Here is a 13527-nt window from a genome sequence, read left to right as displayed (position 1 = left end):
ATAAAAAAATAATATAAATATAAAAAAATAATTATTATTTAATGTTGTATTAATTAATATTTTTTTTATACATTACGTATATATTAATTTTTTCAACATTTTCGATTAAATATTAATGCATTATGTATATATGTTATTCGGTGTATATAAATATAAGTGATAACTTTAAAATATATTAATATAATATAATTATTTCTTAAAAATGTAGTATGATTAATTTTGTGTTTATATTTTCTTCATTCATTGATGTACATACATATATGTACAATTATTTATATTTATTTACTCAGTCAATATAGATGAGCTCACAATTACCGAATGAGCATAATATATTATTTGTAAGGAAATTGAATAGCTTTTAACAGAAGAAATAGTATATACTACTGCGCATGTGAAAGAATAGAAATAATAATATAGTATAATATTATGTATGTACTAGCTAATAAATTTATATATTTATTAAATTGATTTCTGTTACAACATATATATATATATATGTGTGTGTGTGTGTGCATGTGTATGTTAAAAAATTCAGTACTATTAAAAATATAAAAATTATTAATTTTCATTATTTTGAATAGAGGTTATAAATAACAAAATGATAAATAATCTTAAGGGTTTTAAGAGTAAGTATATAATAAGTTTCTTCAATAGGCAATATATTTATTTCTGAATAAATTTCATATGTGATTCTTTAATTTTTTTAGCAATGTGGATTCGATTTAATGAAGAAACTACTGACAAACATCAATTATTTTTTAAAGAACACTCGATTAGAAATCAGGAACCAGAACATCCTAGAGGAAGGACATTATTTATGTTAAATATTCCTCCTTATGTTACATCCAAAAATTTAAAGAAAATATTTGATGATTTGTGTGGAATTGTTTCTAATGTTTATTTTGTAATTTCTAAAGGATTCAAAACAGCATATATAATTTTTGAAAATGAATCTGATTTAGAGAAAGCATTAGAAATTTCTGATGATTACATAATAACATTAAATGATGGGAATAATTTTTGTTTAACAGGAATAAAAAGTAAGTTAAACGAATTATATATGAATTTCTAAATAAAATATTTTATTTATTTATTTTAATTAATTATATAGAATGGTGTATTGAATATAATCGTTCTGTATGCAATGAAAAAAAAATGAAAGAGGAAATTGAAACTTATATGCAAAATTATGATAAAAAAATTGCTGAAAAAATAATAAAAGAAAAAATTATGGAGGAAGAAGTACAAAATAATGATGGTTGGGTAACTGTAACAGGACGAAAGAAAAGAGGACAATTTGCACTTTCCAGAAAAGAATCTACAATTAATAAAGTGCAACATAAAGAAGAACAAAAAAATAAGAAAAAACAGTTGCTTAACTTTTATACTTTTCAAATTCGTGAGAGTAAAAAACAGAGTAAGTTTTATATCATATAATTTTAATATATATGCATATAAGATTTTGATATTTAGAATACAATTAAACTTTTTTTTTTGCAGATTTGGCAGAATTAAGAAAGAAATTTGAATTAGATAAGAAAAGATTACAAGATTTAAAATTAAAAAGAACATTTAAACCATTTTAACTTTTTATGTATAATATAAAATATATTTAATGATAGATATTTTCATAAAATAATATACATAATCATATAAACATTAAATAGATATTTATTACTTTGTTTACATTTATATTATGACATTGTATATTAAATTTAAATTTATTTACAATTTCATAATGAAAATAATAATAAAAATTATATTTATTAAGCAGCTTTGGATGCATAAGTTTGTAATGTCCATTCAATTAAAAAATGTTGATATGATAGAGGTTGTAACAAAGCCAATAACTCTTCTGTAAAAAAATATAAATAAGTTAATTTTTAATTAAAAATTAATTTTATAATAAAGAATTATAATATGTACGTTTGTTTCCATAAATACAATTTGCAGACATAGCTGCACTAACAGCTTGAGCAAGGCGTTCCATAGCTAAATCATGTGAAGTAGAATGAGATTGTAAATTAGTTGTCAAAGTTCGAGTAGTAGCTGCAAAATGTTGTGCAGATATTGCATGTTTATTATTTCCACTATTTTTTAATCTTAATACAGAGTCCATAAGCAATTGTTGAATTTTAGAATACAATTTTTTTTGTTCCTCTGAATATTCTGTATTTTCTATAGTATTTGAACGTACAGGTGATAAAATGCACCATCTAAAAAGCGCAAAATTCAAAATATAAATTTTTTATATTTAATTATGCAAAAAAATGGTTATTTGAATTACCTAAATAAACCTGCAATTGGTGTTATTGGTGTCATTGGAATTCCACCAGTTGGTAAAGCAGGATTATCCATCAAAGGAGTTAATAATAAGCTTGGGTTTTCATCTATCCATTCTCCTACCAATCTGAGCAGTTCCGTAGGTGGATCTTTGTCTTCATAAACTTCACCTATTGCCGTTAGTAAGTTGGCAGTGAAATGTGATGCAAGAACAGGAAGCTGCTTCAACTTGTCAATAGATTTTGGAGTAAGGACAAAATAGTCATTAAGTACATGCCTTGCTAATCCTACACTCTGTGATGAAGTAGATCCTAATTGTTGCATCCAAATTCCAGTTGCATTCAAGATTGCTTTATTTTGAGTCGCAATGGATAAAGATACTAAATTGCCTAAGATTTTATATCTGGGACTATCTGCAGGAAAAAGAGATAAAAAAACTGCATTGCGCACAGCAGCACTTCCTCCAGGACTTTGAAAAAAATCGCTTAGAACTTCTATTAATTGCAACTCTTGTATTGCTATTGTCAAGTTACGTTTTTTTCGTCTTTCTATTTCTCCAAATACAAATTCCGATATTAAATCCAGTTGTAAATCCATTTGTTTCCCAGGTCTGCTGCATAATATCTCTTCATAAAATAGCAATATAATAATAAAAAAGACAATAAAAATTATTAGACTTATAATCTAACCTATGTATTATTATATTACCGATTTTGCATAATGCTTCTCTAGCGCAATAAGGAAAATCTAATTTACGTAAACTTTGTTTTATATCATTCCCTGCCATTAATGCATATATACTACTATAATATGTGCATACATTTAAAAAAAATTACTTTTCATTACACAACAAGCCAGATTATCAAAACATTGAATGTATTTTTAAAGCTATACTTCCGCATTTTCATGAATGCGATATGTTTTCTTTTATTAATGAAAAATGCATATTGATTGGTTCTTTTCATTTATTTGAATTTCTGTTATTAAATATCCAATAAACATGCAGTTAAATTTGCATGTTATAAGGCGCGAAAAATAAAAATTTATTATAAATTTATATATTGTTTGTATACTGAGTCCCATATAAATATATATATGTTCTCAAATATAAATTAGAAAAATAATAAATTTTTATTATATATATATACATATGTAATTATATATATAATTACTTTTACATATTTAAACATAATATAAATTATTATTTATTTAATTTATATTTATTTATTTAATATGATATAAAATTTTTTAAGTTTTAAGTTGAATGACAATTTAAATAATATAATTTAAAATAACATTTTAACTTTATAATTTTAATTTTTTTAATGAATTATTTTTATATTTTAAAATATACATGATACTAAAAAGAATAATCTTTTTTACTAAAGAATATAAAAAAAATATAAATAATTATAAAATAAAAAAAATTGAATTTATATTCATATATTTTTGCAAAATATTTGAATGATACTTGATACATATTTTATATAGATATTCTATTCTTATTTATTTTAAATTTATGTAAATAGTTTATTGAAATTTTATTTTATAATATATGTTTTATACATTTTTTCAGAATTGCAATGAAATTTATCTTTTCTTTCACTTCATATGTAGAGGATTGGACTTATTATATGTAGCGCCACCTTTGAGTAGGTTGCGAACTACATTGTTAGTCAAAACAATCGCCGAATTCAGGATCTATTTTTAGACAGCACGCACTAAGCTACAGTACTTTACCATTTTTCTTGTGCATCGAAAAAAAAGAAAAGATAGTTTTGGTGTTTTGCTTAAGTGTCTTTTGATTTTGGGAAGGTTCAACGACCTCAGGATAATTGTGACAAGAGAGCGACCGGCCATGTTTATATCGTGGTGAATTTTAAGCTAGCGGCCCGTAATCTACAAGTAATATTCCACGTGTACTTGTTCAATACTCGTGTCGTGTACCGTACGTCCAGCACGGTGTCTAAGGCTTTTGCGAAATGGAATCTAGCGAAAGAGGTAAGTATATATGTATATAAATAAAATCATGACAATATTGAGCCTCTGACACAAATCGCGACCTGGGGGCAATGGCAGTGTCAGGGTCGAAACGGAACTAGTTCAGTGACCGCATTCGCGGTATTTGACCGCGATATTAGCGATGAATTTCTTTTTGGAGTTATCTTCTATTCATCTTGAACTCTTTATGATTATGACATTTCTCTTTGGAATAACCTTCCTGTGAAAATTACTCTTTCAGTCAAATCTATGTCATGTATCTGACTTTTGATCTTGACTGTACTTTTCTCTCTTGGTTCAATTCTTTCGCATATCTCATATAATATATAAAGATAGAGATAATATAAGAAGGAAATTACTTTTTATATTTATTGATAAACTTTTGGAATATTAATTTTTAAATGATCCTATATTTTTTGACAATGTTCAATAAATAAACTTAAAAAATATTTGAATTTTGAAAATTTTTGTCTAATTTAATCTCATATCTAAATCATCATATCTAATTTAGTTCAAATTCAATCAAAACTTAACCTAACAAAAAATATAATCTAGAACTCTAACCTAAACTTAAATTCTTTTATAAATATAATATTGAGATTATTATTTTTTAAATGTATTCATTTGTACTAAGTCTAATGTAACTTTTGAAATAAAAGTTATTTTTGAATTGCAAGTTTTTTCATTTAAAACTGATATTTTTGAACATTAATTATCGAGAATTACCAGAAAAATATAGGAATTAATCCAAAATTTTTGTTATCTCTTTTATAGTTTAATCTTTCTTTATTTATAAATGATGGATTATTAGAAAAGATGTAGTTTATATTTTATATTTTTTTGATATTTTTCTTTGAGATAGCAAAGAAAGGCAGATGGTTACATTCTATATTACGCAATAATATAACATGTCTCTAACCTAGATAATCTCTCGTATGTATAGTGAATTGAAACCGCTTGACAGAGACACGTGAGAATTATTATCTCTCGACTGAGTCCGGCATGTGTTGCAATGTGGCGACACCTGTCGACTATTTGTGCACGTCCTACCTCAAGCTAGTGCGAATTAACCCTCTTTGTTTTTGTTGACTTTCAACCCTTTTATAGATGAATAGAGTAATATAAAGAAATAAACTATTTTTCTTTTTAATAATAATCAAGATCAAATTAATAAATTAGATAAAATACTATATAAAAAAATAAATATTATAAAAAAATTAATTAAAAATTAATGTTTAGAGAAAAAGTTTGAAGAAAAATTCATTTAATTGTGAATCAATTGTTTTTTCCATATGTTTTTTATTTATTTTATTATCAATGTTTTAATAATGAACATTAATATTTAAAAATTGTTAAATATAAAATATATATTTTATATTTGATATATATTTTGATTATAATATTAAAATATATGTTATAATTAATTTTATTTTATTTTGTATATGTTTTTTAAATTCAGATGAATAAGTTATAAAGTGCATTATTCAGTTAAATATCAATAAAAGATACTACTTTTAAAGATAAATTTATATATATATATATGCTATTTGAATTATATTTAATTCAAAATAATTTCCCAATCGAAGTTTTTATCAATATCTTTTCATTTTATTGATATTAATTTAATAAAATATTTTTTAAATGGATGATTAATAAAATATAATGATTGTAGAAGCACACACTGGATGCTATTATTATATGGAAATATTATTTTCTTTTTAATCCGTTCTTTTTTTTTTATCCATTTCTTTATTTCTTTTTTTAAAATCTTTTTCTTTCCTTGTTAGATTCTTGTTATATAAATTCAAGGACAAACGTGATTGCACTCTCTTTATCTTTTTATTTCTTAGTTGTTTCTTTCTATTTTATATCCGTGCCGGTAACACCGTCTTCCTAACCTGTCTTCTGTTGTCTCATCTTCTCTTTTCCTCTTTTTATTTTTCTAGTATGCAATCTCGTATTTTTTTTTCTTTTCTTATATATTCTTTTTCTTTTTTTTTCTTTCTTCTTCTTTTTTTGCTTGTTTTTTTGTTATATTGGATTGTATATGTTGTGCATCCCTCTCTCATTGTGCTTTAATTTGCATTGCAATTGGATGTTATCTTTCTTGGAACATACTTTTAACATACTCAGTTAAATAATTTATGAAAAAATATACTTTAGTTAGTTTTGAAAGAGAGATTATGCTTTTTATTATAGGATTTTTTCTTGTTCAATTTTTGAAAAGATATATTTCAAGATCAATTGTATAGTTTATACACAAATAGAACATTCGTTCATTTCTAAGAGAAGATAAAAAAAAAATAAACTCAGATGGATTTATACTACATATTTTATGCTTGAAGCGATCCAACATTATGATTAAATAGGAATTATATAATTTTTTGGAGACTAACTTTAAGAATTTTTTGTATTTTCGAATACACAATTGAATAATACTTTTATTCTATTAGAATTTTTATATAATTATGAATAGGAAAACGAGAAAAGTATTTAAAATTACAGCTTATATTCACCAATATTTTTTCATTTATATAATTTATTTTTATAATATATATCTGGTCATTTCACGAATTATCATGAAATAAATCTTTTGATTGAATTTCATTAATATGCTCAAATATTTATGGACGATAATATAAATGTTATTGATTCGTTATATTCAACGCGAATCACGAGAATGGATAATCGATGACCTTGCATGAGATTATGCTCGTCCATCATATGATTTCGTCGTCCTCGGAAATAGAATTGCACGAATTCCCTCGTTAGTGAGAATTACACAGCGAATTAAATCCTGATTTTTATGAGATTATTGATCTGAAATCGATTTATGAATCGATTTTTAATACGAAATCTCTTTTTAAAAACTTTGTTTCTCTAGAAATTGCTCTAATGAAATATTTACAATAAGCAATTTTGAAAAAAATATTTGAAAGATGTGCCAAACAGATTTCTTTTAAATAGAAATTTTTAAAAATATTTTGCTAAATTTAAAAAATCTTAAGACGTTTCTTATTTTTAATAAAAAGTATATATTTTAATTAATATCTGATATAAATTGTGAATTTTTCATGAAATTTAATAAAAATTAAAAGTTGTTAATATAATAATAATAATAAAATAAATAATAAATAAATAAAAGTTGATAAAAACATTTATATTTAATATTATTATACGTTTATTTATATTTAATTCTTGTATAGAGATTCATACTGTTTGTATATTTCATAATGTTTACTTAATTCTTTGTAATTTTTATAATAAACAGATTATAAATATTTCAAGACATTTAAGTAGAGATCTACATTAAAAAGACGCAATAAATTCGAGGGAATTTCATGAAAAAAATTTTAAATCGTTCGACTAATATTTTCTTTCCTATTATCGTAGTCTATTTTCCATAAAACATCAATTTTAGAATCATTGTATTTTCCCGTGATTTAAAATATTTTTTGTGTCTGTATGTTCATGAAAATAATCCTTGAAATTGTATGTTTCGAGGATGCGATACAATTACCAGGATGTCCTGACCCGATACGGGGAATCGAGTTGGGCTATCTAAACGGGCGAACGTGCATGTCCGCCCACACTTGAAGTTCTATCTTGTTAATTGGCATGGAAAACGTGTAATGGAATCCGTAGTTAGCCGTAGTTATTGCCGGTTCGAAATTAAATGCAACGGAATATACGCTATCCTCGTAAATTGGCGAAGCTCAGGCTTTAGAAATTGACGCCTTCGTTTGAAACTAGTCGAAACAATACCAGGATCGTTTCTGTACCAATTCCGTAATGATGTTTGTTGAATGATGAGTTTAACGCGATTGATCTGTTTTTAGAATGAATCCATTTCAATAATAAATTTTTAATCTTTGCATCAATACTTGAATAATCTTCTAAAATACTTAAATGTTCATTATTTAATCCTCCAGGTTTCGAAAGGAAGAAATTGAATCTTTTATAATTATTCCTCGATAATTGTTTTTATTTGATCTTAAGAGATCTTAATGAAATGGAATGGAATTAACGATCTAACGTGTTACATTTTCTTAATTATTTTAACTTCGAAAAGAAATCATTTTCCTAGATATTAAATATACTAAAATTTAAAATCATTTGAACAAACCATTTATCGTTCCGTTTATATTCAACGGTGAATAACGTTTAAAAAAAAAAAAACTAAAAATTTTTTTATTTCTCGGTATAAGGTAAGAGACCTGTTTGCTCTTCGATACAGATGATAAGATTATCCCGCGATGAAGTCACGGTACAAATAAAGATAGGTCGTCATTGAAAAAATGAGAAAGAAATGAAAAGAAAAAAATAAAAGAAAGTTAAAAAAAAAAAAAGAAATGAAGAAGAAAATATAATTGCGGTGATACGTTTAACAAATTGCTCAAGATCGAGACGATGTTTCAACAATTGAAGAAAGGAACTTCCAGATAGATGGAGCCATAGTCGATAGTCTCGATCGCTCGTTTCGCGCGGATTATACGCTTGTCTCATTTTTGATAAATATGCGCAAGTTTGTCTCTTTCTTTTTCCTCTCCTATTTCGAAATATAAATAGACGAGTGCGAAGAGTTTATTGATCGCGATGCATTCAAGGTTTTGCAACGATAGTGCGCGATTATGTAAGCTACGCGTGCAATTATTGCGTTGTGTCGTGGTTCAAATGTTTCTTGGGGGCAAGTGTTTGTATTTGATAAAATGATATATTCAGCATAAAAAACTATTTTTTCTTAAGGATTTTTCTAAGTAGAAGTATTTCTTTGATCGTTTTTTTTTTTTCTAAATTTTGCTTTAACTTTGAAGATATATTGTTAATTTAATTATTTGATATTGAAGGAAAATAAGGATTGTAGAATTATTGCGTGTTACATGTGAGGATCGGGATATTTATATAATATATAGTTATATAAATAAAAAATAGATATTTGCAGGAATCATTCATCTGCTAGTTTCAAATTGTCATATTGTAATTTTATGTAATTATTATATCTTTGTGTATAATCAATATATGACTTATTATTTATGTAATAATGATAAGTAATTATTTCTTATTTAATAACAACGCTGTTTGATAGATATTTATATGCATAATTACATTCTATCTTAAATAATTCTAATTATTTTTTAATTGTTATGTTATGTTGTCCATTTAATGAAATTTATGTTTCTGATGTAAAAAAAATATTCGTCATTCTAGTATTTTTTCATAATTTAAATCAAGTTCTACAGTTCGCGTGAATTGACCATTTCAATCATTCATGTTTAAAGGCAAAGTTCCCGCGAATTCGTGGAAAACTTCTCAGTTTGACTTCGATTTTACGAACGATATGAAATTCTTTCGAAACCGATTTTTTTTCTTTTTTTCTCGAAATTTATTTGAGTTTTTTTTTTTATTTTGTTATGTACATAACAATCTTCGATACATATTCTTATAATTAGGCCAAGTGGATGTATCTTGTTTCGATAAAATAGTTTTACGTGATATATTAACTTAATAAAAGATCTAGTGATAAATAGTGAAGTTGTTAATAAAACGATACTTCATTATTTCATCAATCAATTCTTTCTTGAAATATTCATTTGATTTAAGAAAAATAAATAAGAATATAAATTAAGCATAACACTTAAGAAGAAAAAAAAACGAAGAAAAAGAATCGATTCGTTTGCATAAGTGTATATCGTGCATATTTTCATTTTTTCTTACTCATCCATTTTAATTATTTTAAATTATCGAATAGGAAAAAAAGAAGTTTACAATTATTATTGGCTATAATGAAAAGAAAAAAAAGAAAACTTTGGCCTTTCAACTGTCCTTGCGTAGAAATTTTCAGATTTCAATGAGACTCAAGTTTTATTTTTTTTCTTTACTTTGCGCGTTACATCACCGTTGCAATTTTTATCGGTGTGTACGGTCAACCAGTATCGCTTTTGCGATAAATTTCATCGTTTCTTGCTCTCATTTCGCGCGGGAACATGACCTGTGTAGCCATTAAAGTCGCCGGAACTAATAGCCGTTGCATACATTTCTTAAGGGGCTTCGTTTTAAAAAGCACGGTCGGTGTAAAGCAATTTATAACTTCCAAACGCGTGAATACATTCCCTGCCGGAGGAACTTACATTGGGAAATGAATATCCAAAAGAGGAAAGACGAATTGAAAGTGCATTATAATTAGAATGAGATCGTTCGTATGATTCGTATTTTATGATTGCTCGAAATATGAACAATTTTAATTTCATCGTTTTAAACATTTCGTTAAAATATATTGTCTGGGAAAAAATTTCTGAAAAAGGAATAGAAATATTTTTATGTAATTTGATTTAAAAAATACTATTCAATTATAAGTTTTTTTTTTTAATTAAACATCATTATTTCTTTTTTAATTAATTTTCATAGAATAACAAAATCATCTTTTTTTTTTATAATAACTTTATCTTAATAATAACTTAATCATTATAATTAAGTTACGTTGTATACAATTAGTATTTAAGAAAATGGTCGTTTGTGCGACGATTTGTCTAAGATGGTATTTCCATCTTAAATTATGAGATTTGAGTTAATAGCTGGCACTAATTAATAATAATAAATCAATAAAATCAAAGTTTATGTATATATTTATCCATTTGAAGTTTGTCCGATTTTTGTCGAATTTTTTCCTTGATAGTCGTATTGGTTTATATTCATGACCAACTCAATATCAAGTCGAATAAAAAAAGAAAAAAGACATTTTAAAGACATATATAACGATAAAACGACTTATTACGCGACAGTTGGACGATAAGACCATTCGACACAATTGTTTTTAACGGAAATTTTTTATCTGAATTTCTGTCTTTTTCTTTCATAATCTATTATTTTCAATTTTTTTTTTATTCGTTTTCCGTGATAGTTGATCAATGGTAATGTAACTATTAGAGATTGATGATAGATAATTATTTGATCTTTTAAGAATAATCAAGTCATGGAAATTTTTTGTATATTTTATGAGTAAGATTTATTCGATGAAAAATTCATAGAAGAATATTGGAATTTTTTTTTTAAATAACTTTTAGAGTTTTATATATATATATCAATATTAAAATAAAATAAAAGTATAATTAAGTTTTAAGAAGGAGGATTTCATTTTTGAATGTTTTATTTTTATGATAACAATTTTCTGAATTGAAGCATTGTTCGATCTTTCAAAGTATTTATCGAAGATGCTTAGCCAAATCGTTGAATATACGTTCCAAAAATGCATGATTTTATAACATCGAATAAAATGGATGAAATATGCGATAATATAATTTCTTGAGATATTTCAAAAAGAAATATTTTCTCAAATGTTACATAATTTTTACATAATATTTCTTATAAAAGGCAATATAATACGAAAAACTATTCCTCCTCACTACTACTTCCAAGGAAATCTTAAATTTTTCTTTAATGCTATAAAAAATAATCAACACTTTTTCTCAGTTACAATTCTAATTTCAATCTCACAATTCTTTTATACTTTTGTAATTTCAATTTTAACATTTAACATTTATCTCGATGTTGAAAATAATATATTTAATTATTTAACCATTAAACTAATTTGTTCTCGATAAAATTAGTCTTAAATTTTATCGCATACGTCGTCGTATTTAAAAACGAAATCAATTACGATGTATTCGTAAGAAACTCGGTTTCTATGGATTATTGAATGGAGAAAAAAATTTGCTCAAAAAAATCCAATCCAAAAGATTACTTCAATTAATATCGATGATAAATTCGTTTTCCTTTGTTTCATCGCCGGTTATTTACGATCGAGCCGGTACGTGTTACTCGATGTGATCGAAAGTGGCGGTCGCGATAAAACGAGCGAGGGAACGGCTTCCCACAGAGCGGTGCAGAACTTTTACGTAACACACCGGCTAGACCAGGGTCGTCGTCGTCGACGTTGCCCGCTCGGTACACGTCGTGAGAAAAACACGTGGAGTGTGACTGACTCTTTCAAGTTTTTTCCTCCTTTTCTACCGTCCTCGCTATTTATATTTCCGCAAGGCTACGAGCGCGCATCTATATTTCGCTTCAACAGCGAAACGGTTTCTTACGATGATTTATTAATCGAAACTATCGATAATTTTCCACTACCGACTTTTTCCCTTGGAGCAGATAACATCTTGGAGCTTAGAGATCCAGGATCAAAATACATAATTAATTATTTAATTATTTTATTTATTATTATTCTTTATTTCAAAAACCTAACCTAAAAACTCGAATCGTAATCCCCATAACGCTAAATATGCTAGCAAAATCTCTCTCAATTTCGATCAATTTAACAAATATTATTCTTCTAAACGACAAGCTTTCCCCTGCTCCAAGCCAAAAACCTCGACGCATTAAATACTCGAATCCCCTACATAACCCATATCTTTGATTGCTGAACCACCGAAACGAAGAAAACCACCATCTCCAAGTGGTGGACATTTAAACAGGGGGAGGATCTCGAATTGGTGGCGGCGGTGGTGGTCGGTCGCGTCGGGGCATCGATCGCGTCTGTTCCAGAGTGACGGGACGGTCCGGCGCCGGGGTGGCGTCGCGGTGGTGGGGAGAAAGTTGCACTCGGAGTGTAAGCGGACTCCCTATATGCAATTGGCTGGAAAGCGCGTCGCTGGAGGGGATGGCGGGGCGGAAAAGAGGGATCGGGCGAAAGGGAGAGCTCCGTGAGGTGAGCGAGGGAAGAGTGGAGGGGTCACGGAAGGGGAAGGCAAGTGCACACACAAAGTAGACATATAGGTCAATGTCGGGACACTCCCGTGCACTGTTTAGCACGACTCACCTAGTGACCTACTTGCCTCCTCCTTTTGCGTACTCTGACCAGGCTCCACTCCTAGCTTCCCGGTCTCTCACGGTTCCAGACATCGAGACACAGGTGTTACACGCTATAGCTTGAAAGTATTCGGGACGTTTGCTTATTTTTGTCCTTATTTACCGTTATTTATATCAGGATTGATATATCGGAAACCGATGTTTTAAGGGGATATTTTCAAATTAGTTTCAAATTATGGTACTTTTTTTTGTTAATTTTGATTTTATTGATCGAACGATGAAATATATATATATATATAATTTTTTTGTTGGAAATGTTTCTTTCCTTTCATTGAGATAATTTTTTTTTAAATCGTGAAAAATGTTCTTCGCGTCATTTTATATATGGTCTTTCTTTTTATGAAATATTTGTTAATCTAATCTCATTTCTTTATCTTGATT

General features: G+C 26.8%; 3 protein-coding genes across 6 annotated transcripts in view; 2 read left to right on the top strand and 1 right to left on the bottom strand.

The window, feature by feature from the left end:
* The first annotated feature begins 271 nt into the window (after window positions 1-271).
* Window positions 272-1925, top strand: LOC107993705 (ribosomal RNA-processing protein 7 homolog A). The gene is made up of 5 exons (XM_017050267.3): window positions 272-428; window positions 582-626; window positions 708-1040; window positions 1112-1417; window positions 1501-1925. Exons 2-5 carry the CDS (start codon window positions 599-601, stop codon window positions 1584-1586), a joined length of 753 nt encoding a protein of 250 aa, XP_016905756.1. The 5' UTR covers window positions 272-428; window positions 582-598; the 3' UTR covers window positions 1587-1925.
* Window positions 1654-3190, bottom strand: LOC107993689 (integrator complex subunit 15). Of its 3 annotated transcripts, none has more exons than XM_017050239.3 (4): window positions 2973-3190; window positions 2288-2893; window positions 1927-2216; window positions 1654-1855 (listed from the first exon to the last, which is right to left on the bottom strand). In XM_017050239.3, exons 1-4 carry the CDS (start codon window positions 3068-3070, stop codon window positions 1767-1769), a joined length of 1083 nt encoding a protein of 360 aa, XP_016905728.1. In that variant the 5' UTR covers window positions 3071-3190; the 3' UTR covers window positions 1654-1766. The 3 variants fall into 3 exon arrangements, with proteins under 3 accessions (XP_016905728.1, XP_016905734.1, XP_016905742.1); XM_017050245.2 differs by having other exon boundaries at window positions 2288-2909; window positions 2992-3189; XM_017050253.3 differs by having other exon boundaries at window positions 2992-3160.
* A 758-nt stretch (window positions 3191-3948) lies between these two features.
* Window positions 3949-13527, top strand: part of LOC108003778 (retinoic acid receptor RXR) — a 58087-nt gene continuing 48508 nt past the window's right edge. Inside the window, exon 1 of one of the 2 annotated variants that reach the window (XM_062079298.1) lies at window positions 3949-4284. In XM_062079298.1, the coding sequence (XP_061935282.1) occupies window positions 4266-4284 (19 nt within the window). In that variant the 5' untranslated portion in view covers window positions 3949-4265. The remainder of the gene's footprint in view (window positions 4285-13527) is intronic. The other variant, XM_028664426.2, reaches the window with a different exon arrangement.

The sequence above is a fragment of the Apis cerana genome, linkage group LG9 (assembly GCF_029169275.1).
Source record: "Apis cerana isolate GH-2021 linkage group LG9, AcerK_1.0, whole genome shotgun sequence".
Taxonomy (NCBI): Eukaryota; Metazoa; Arthropoda; class Insecta; order Hymenoptera; family Apidae; genus Apis; species Apis cerana.
The sequence above is the reverse complement of the archived record's forward strand: the minus strand, read 5'-3'. Positions and strand labels throughout refer to the sequence as shown.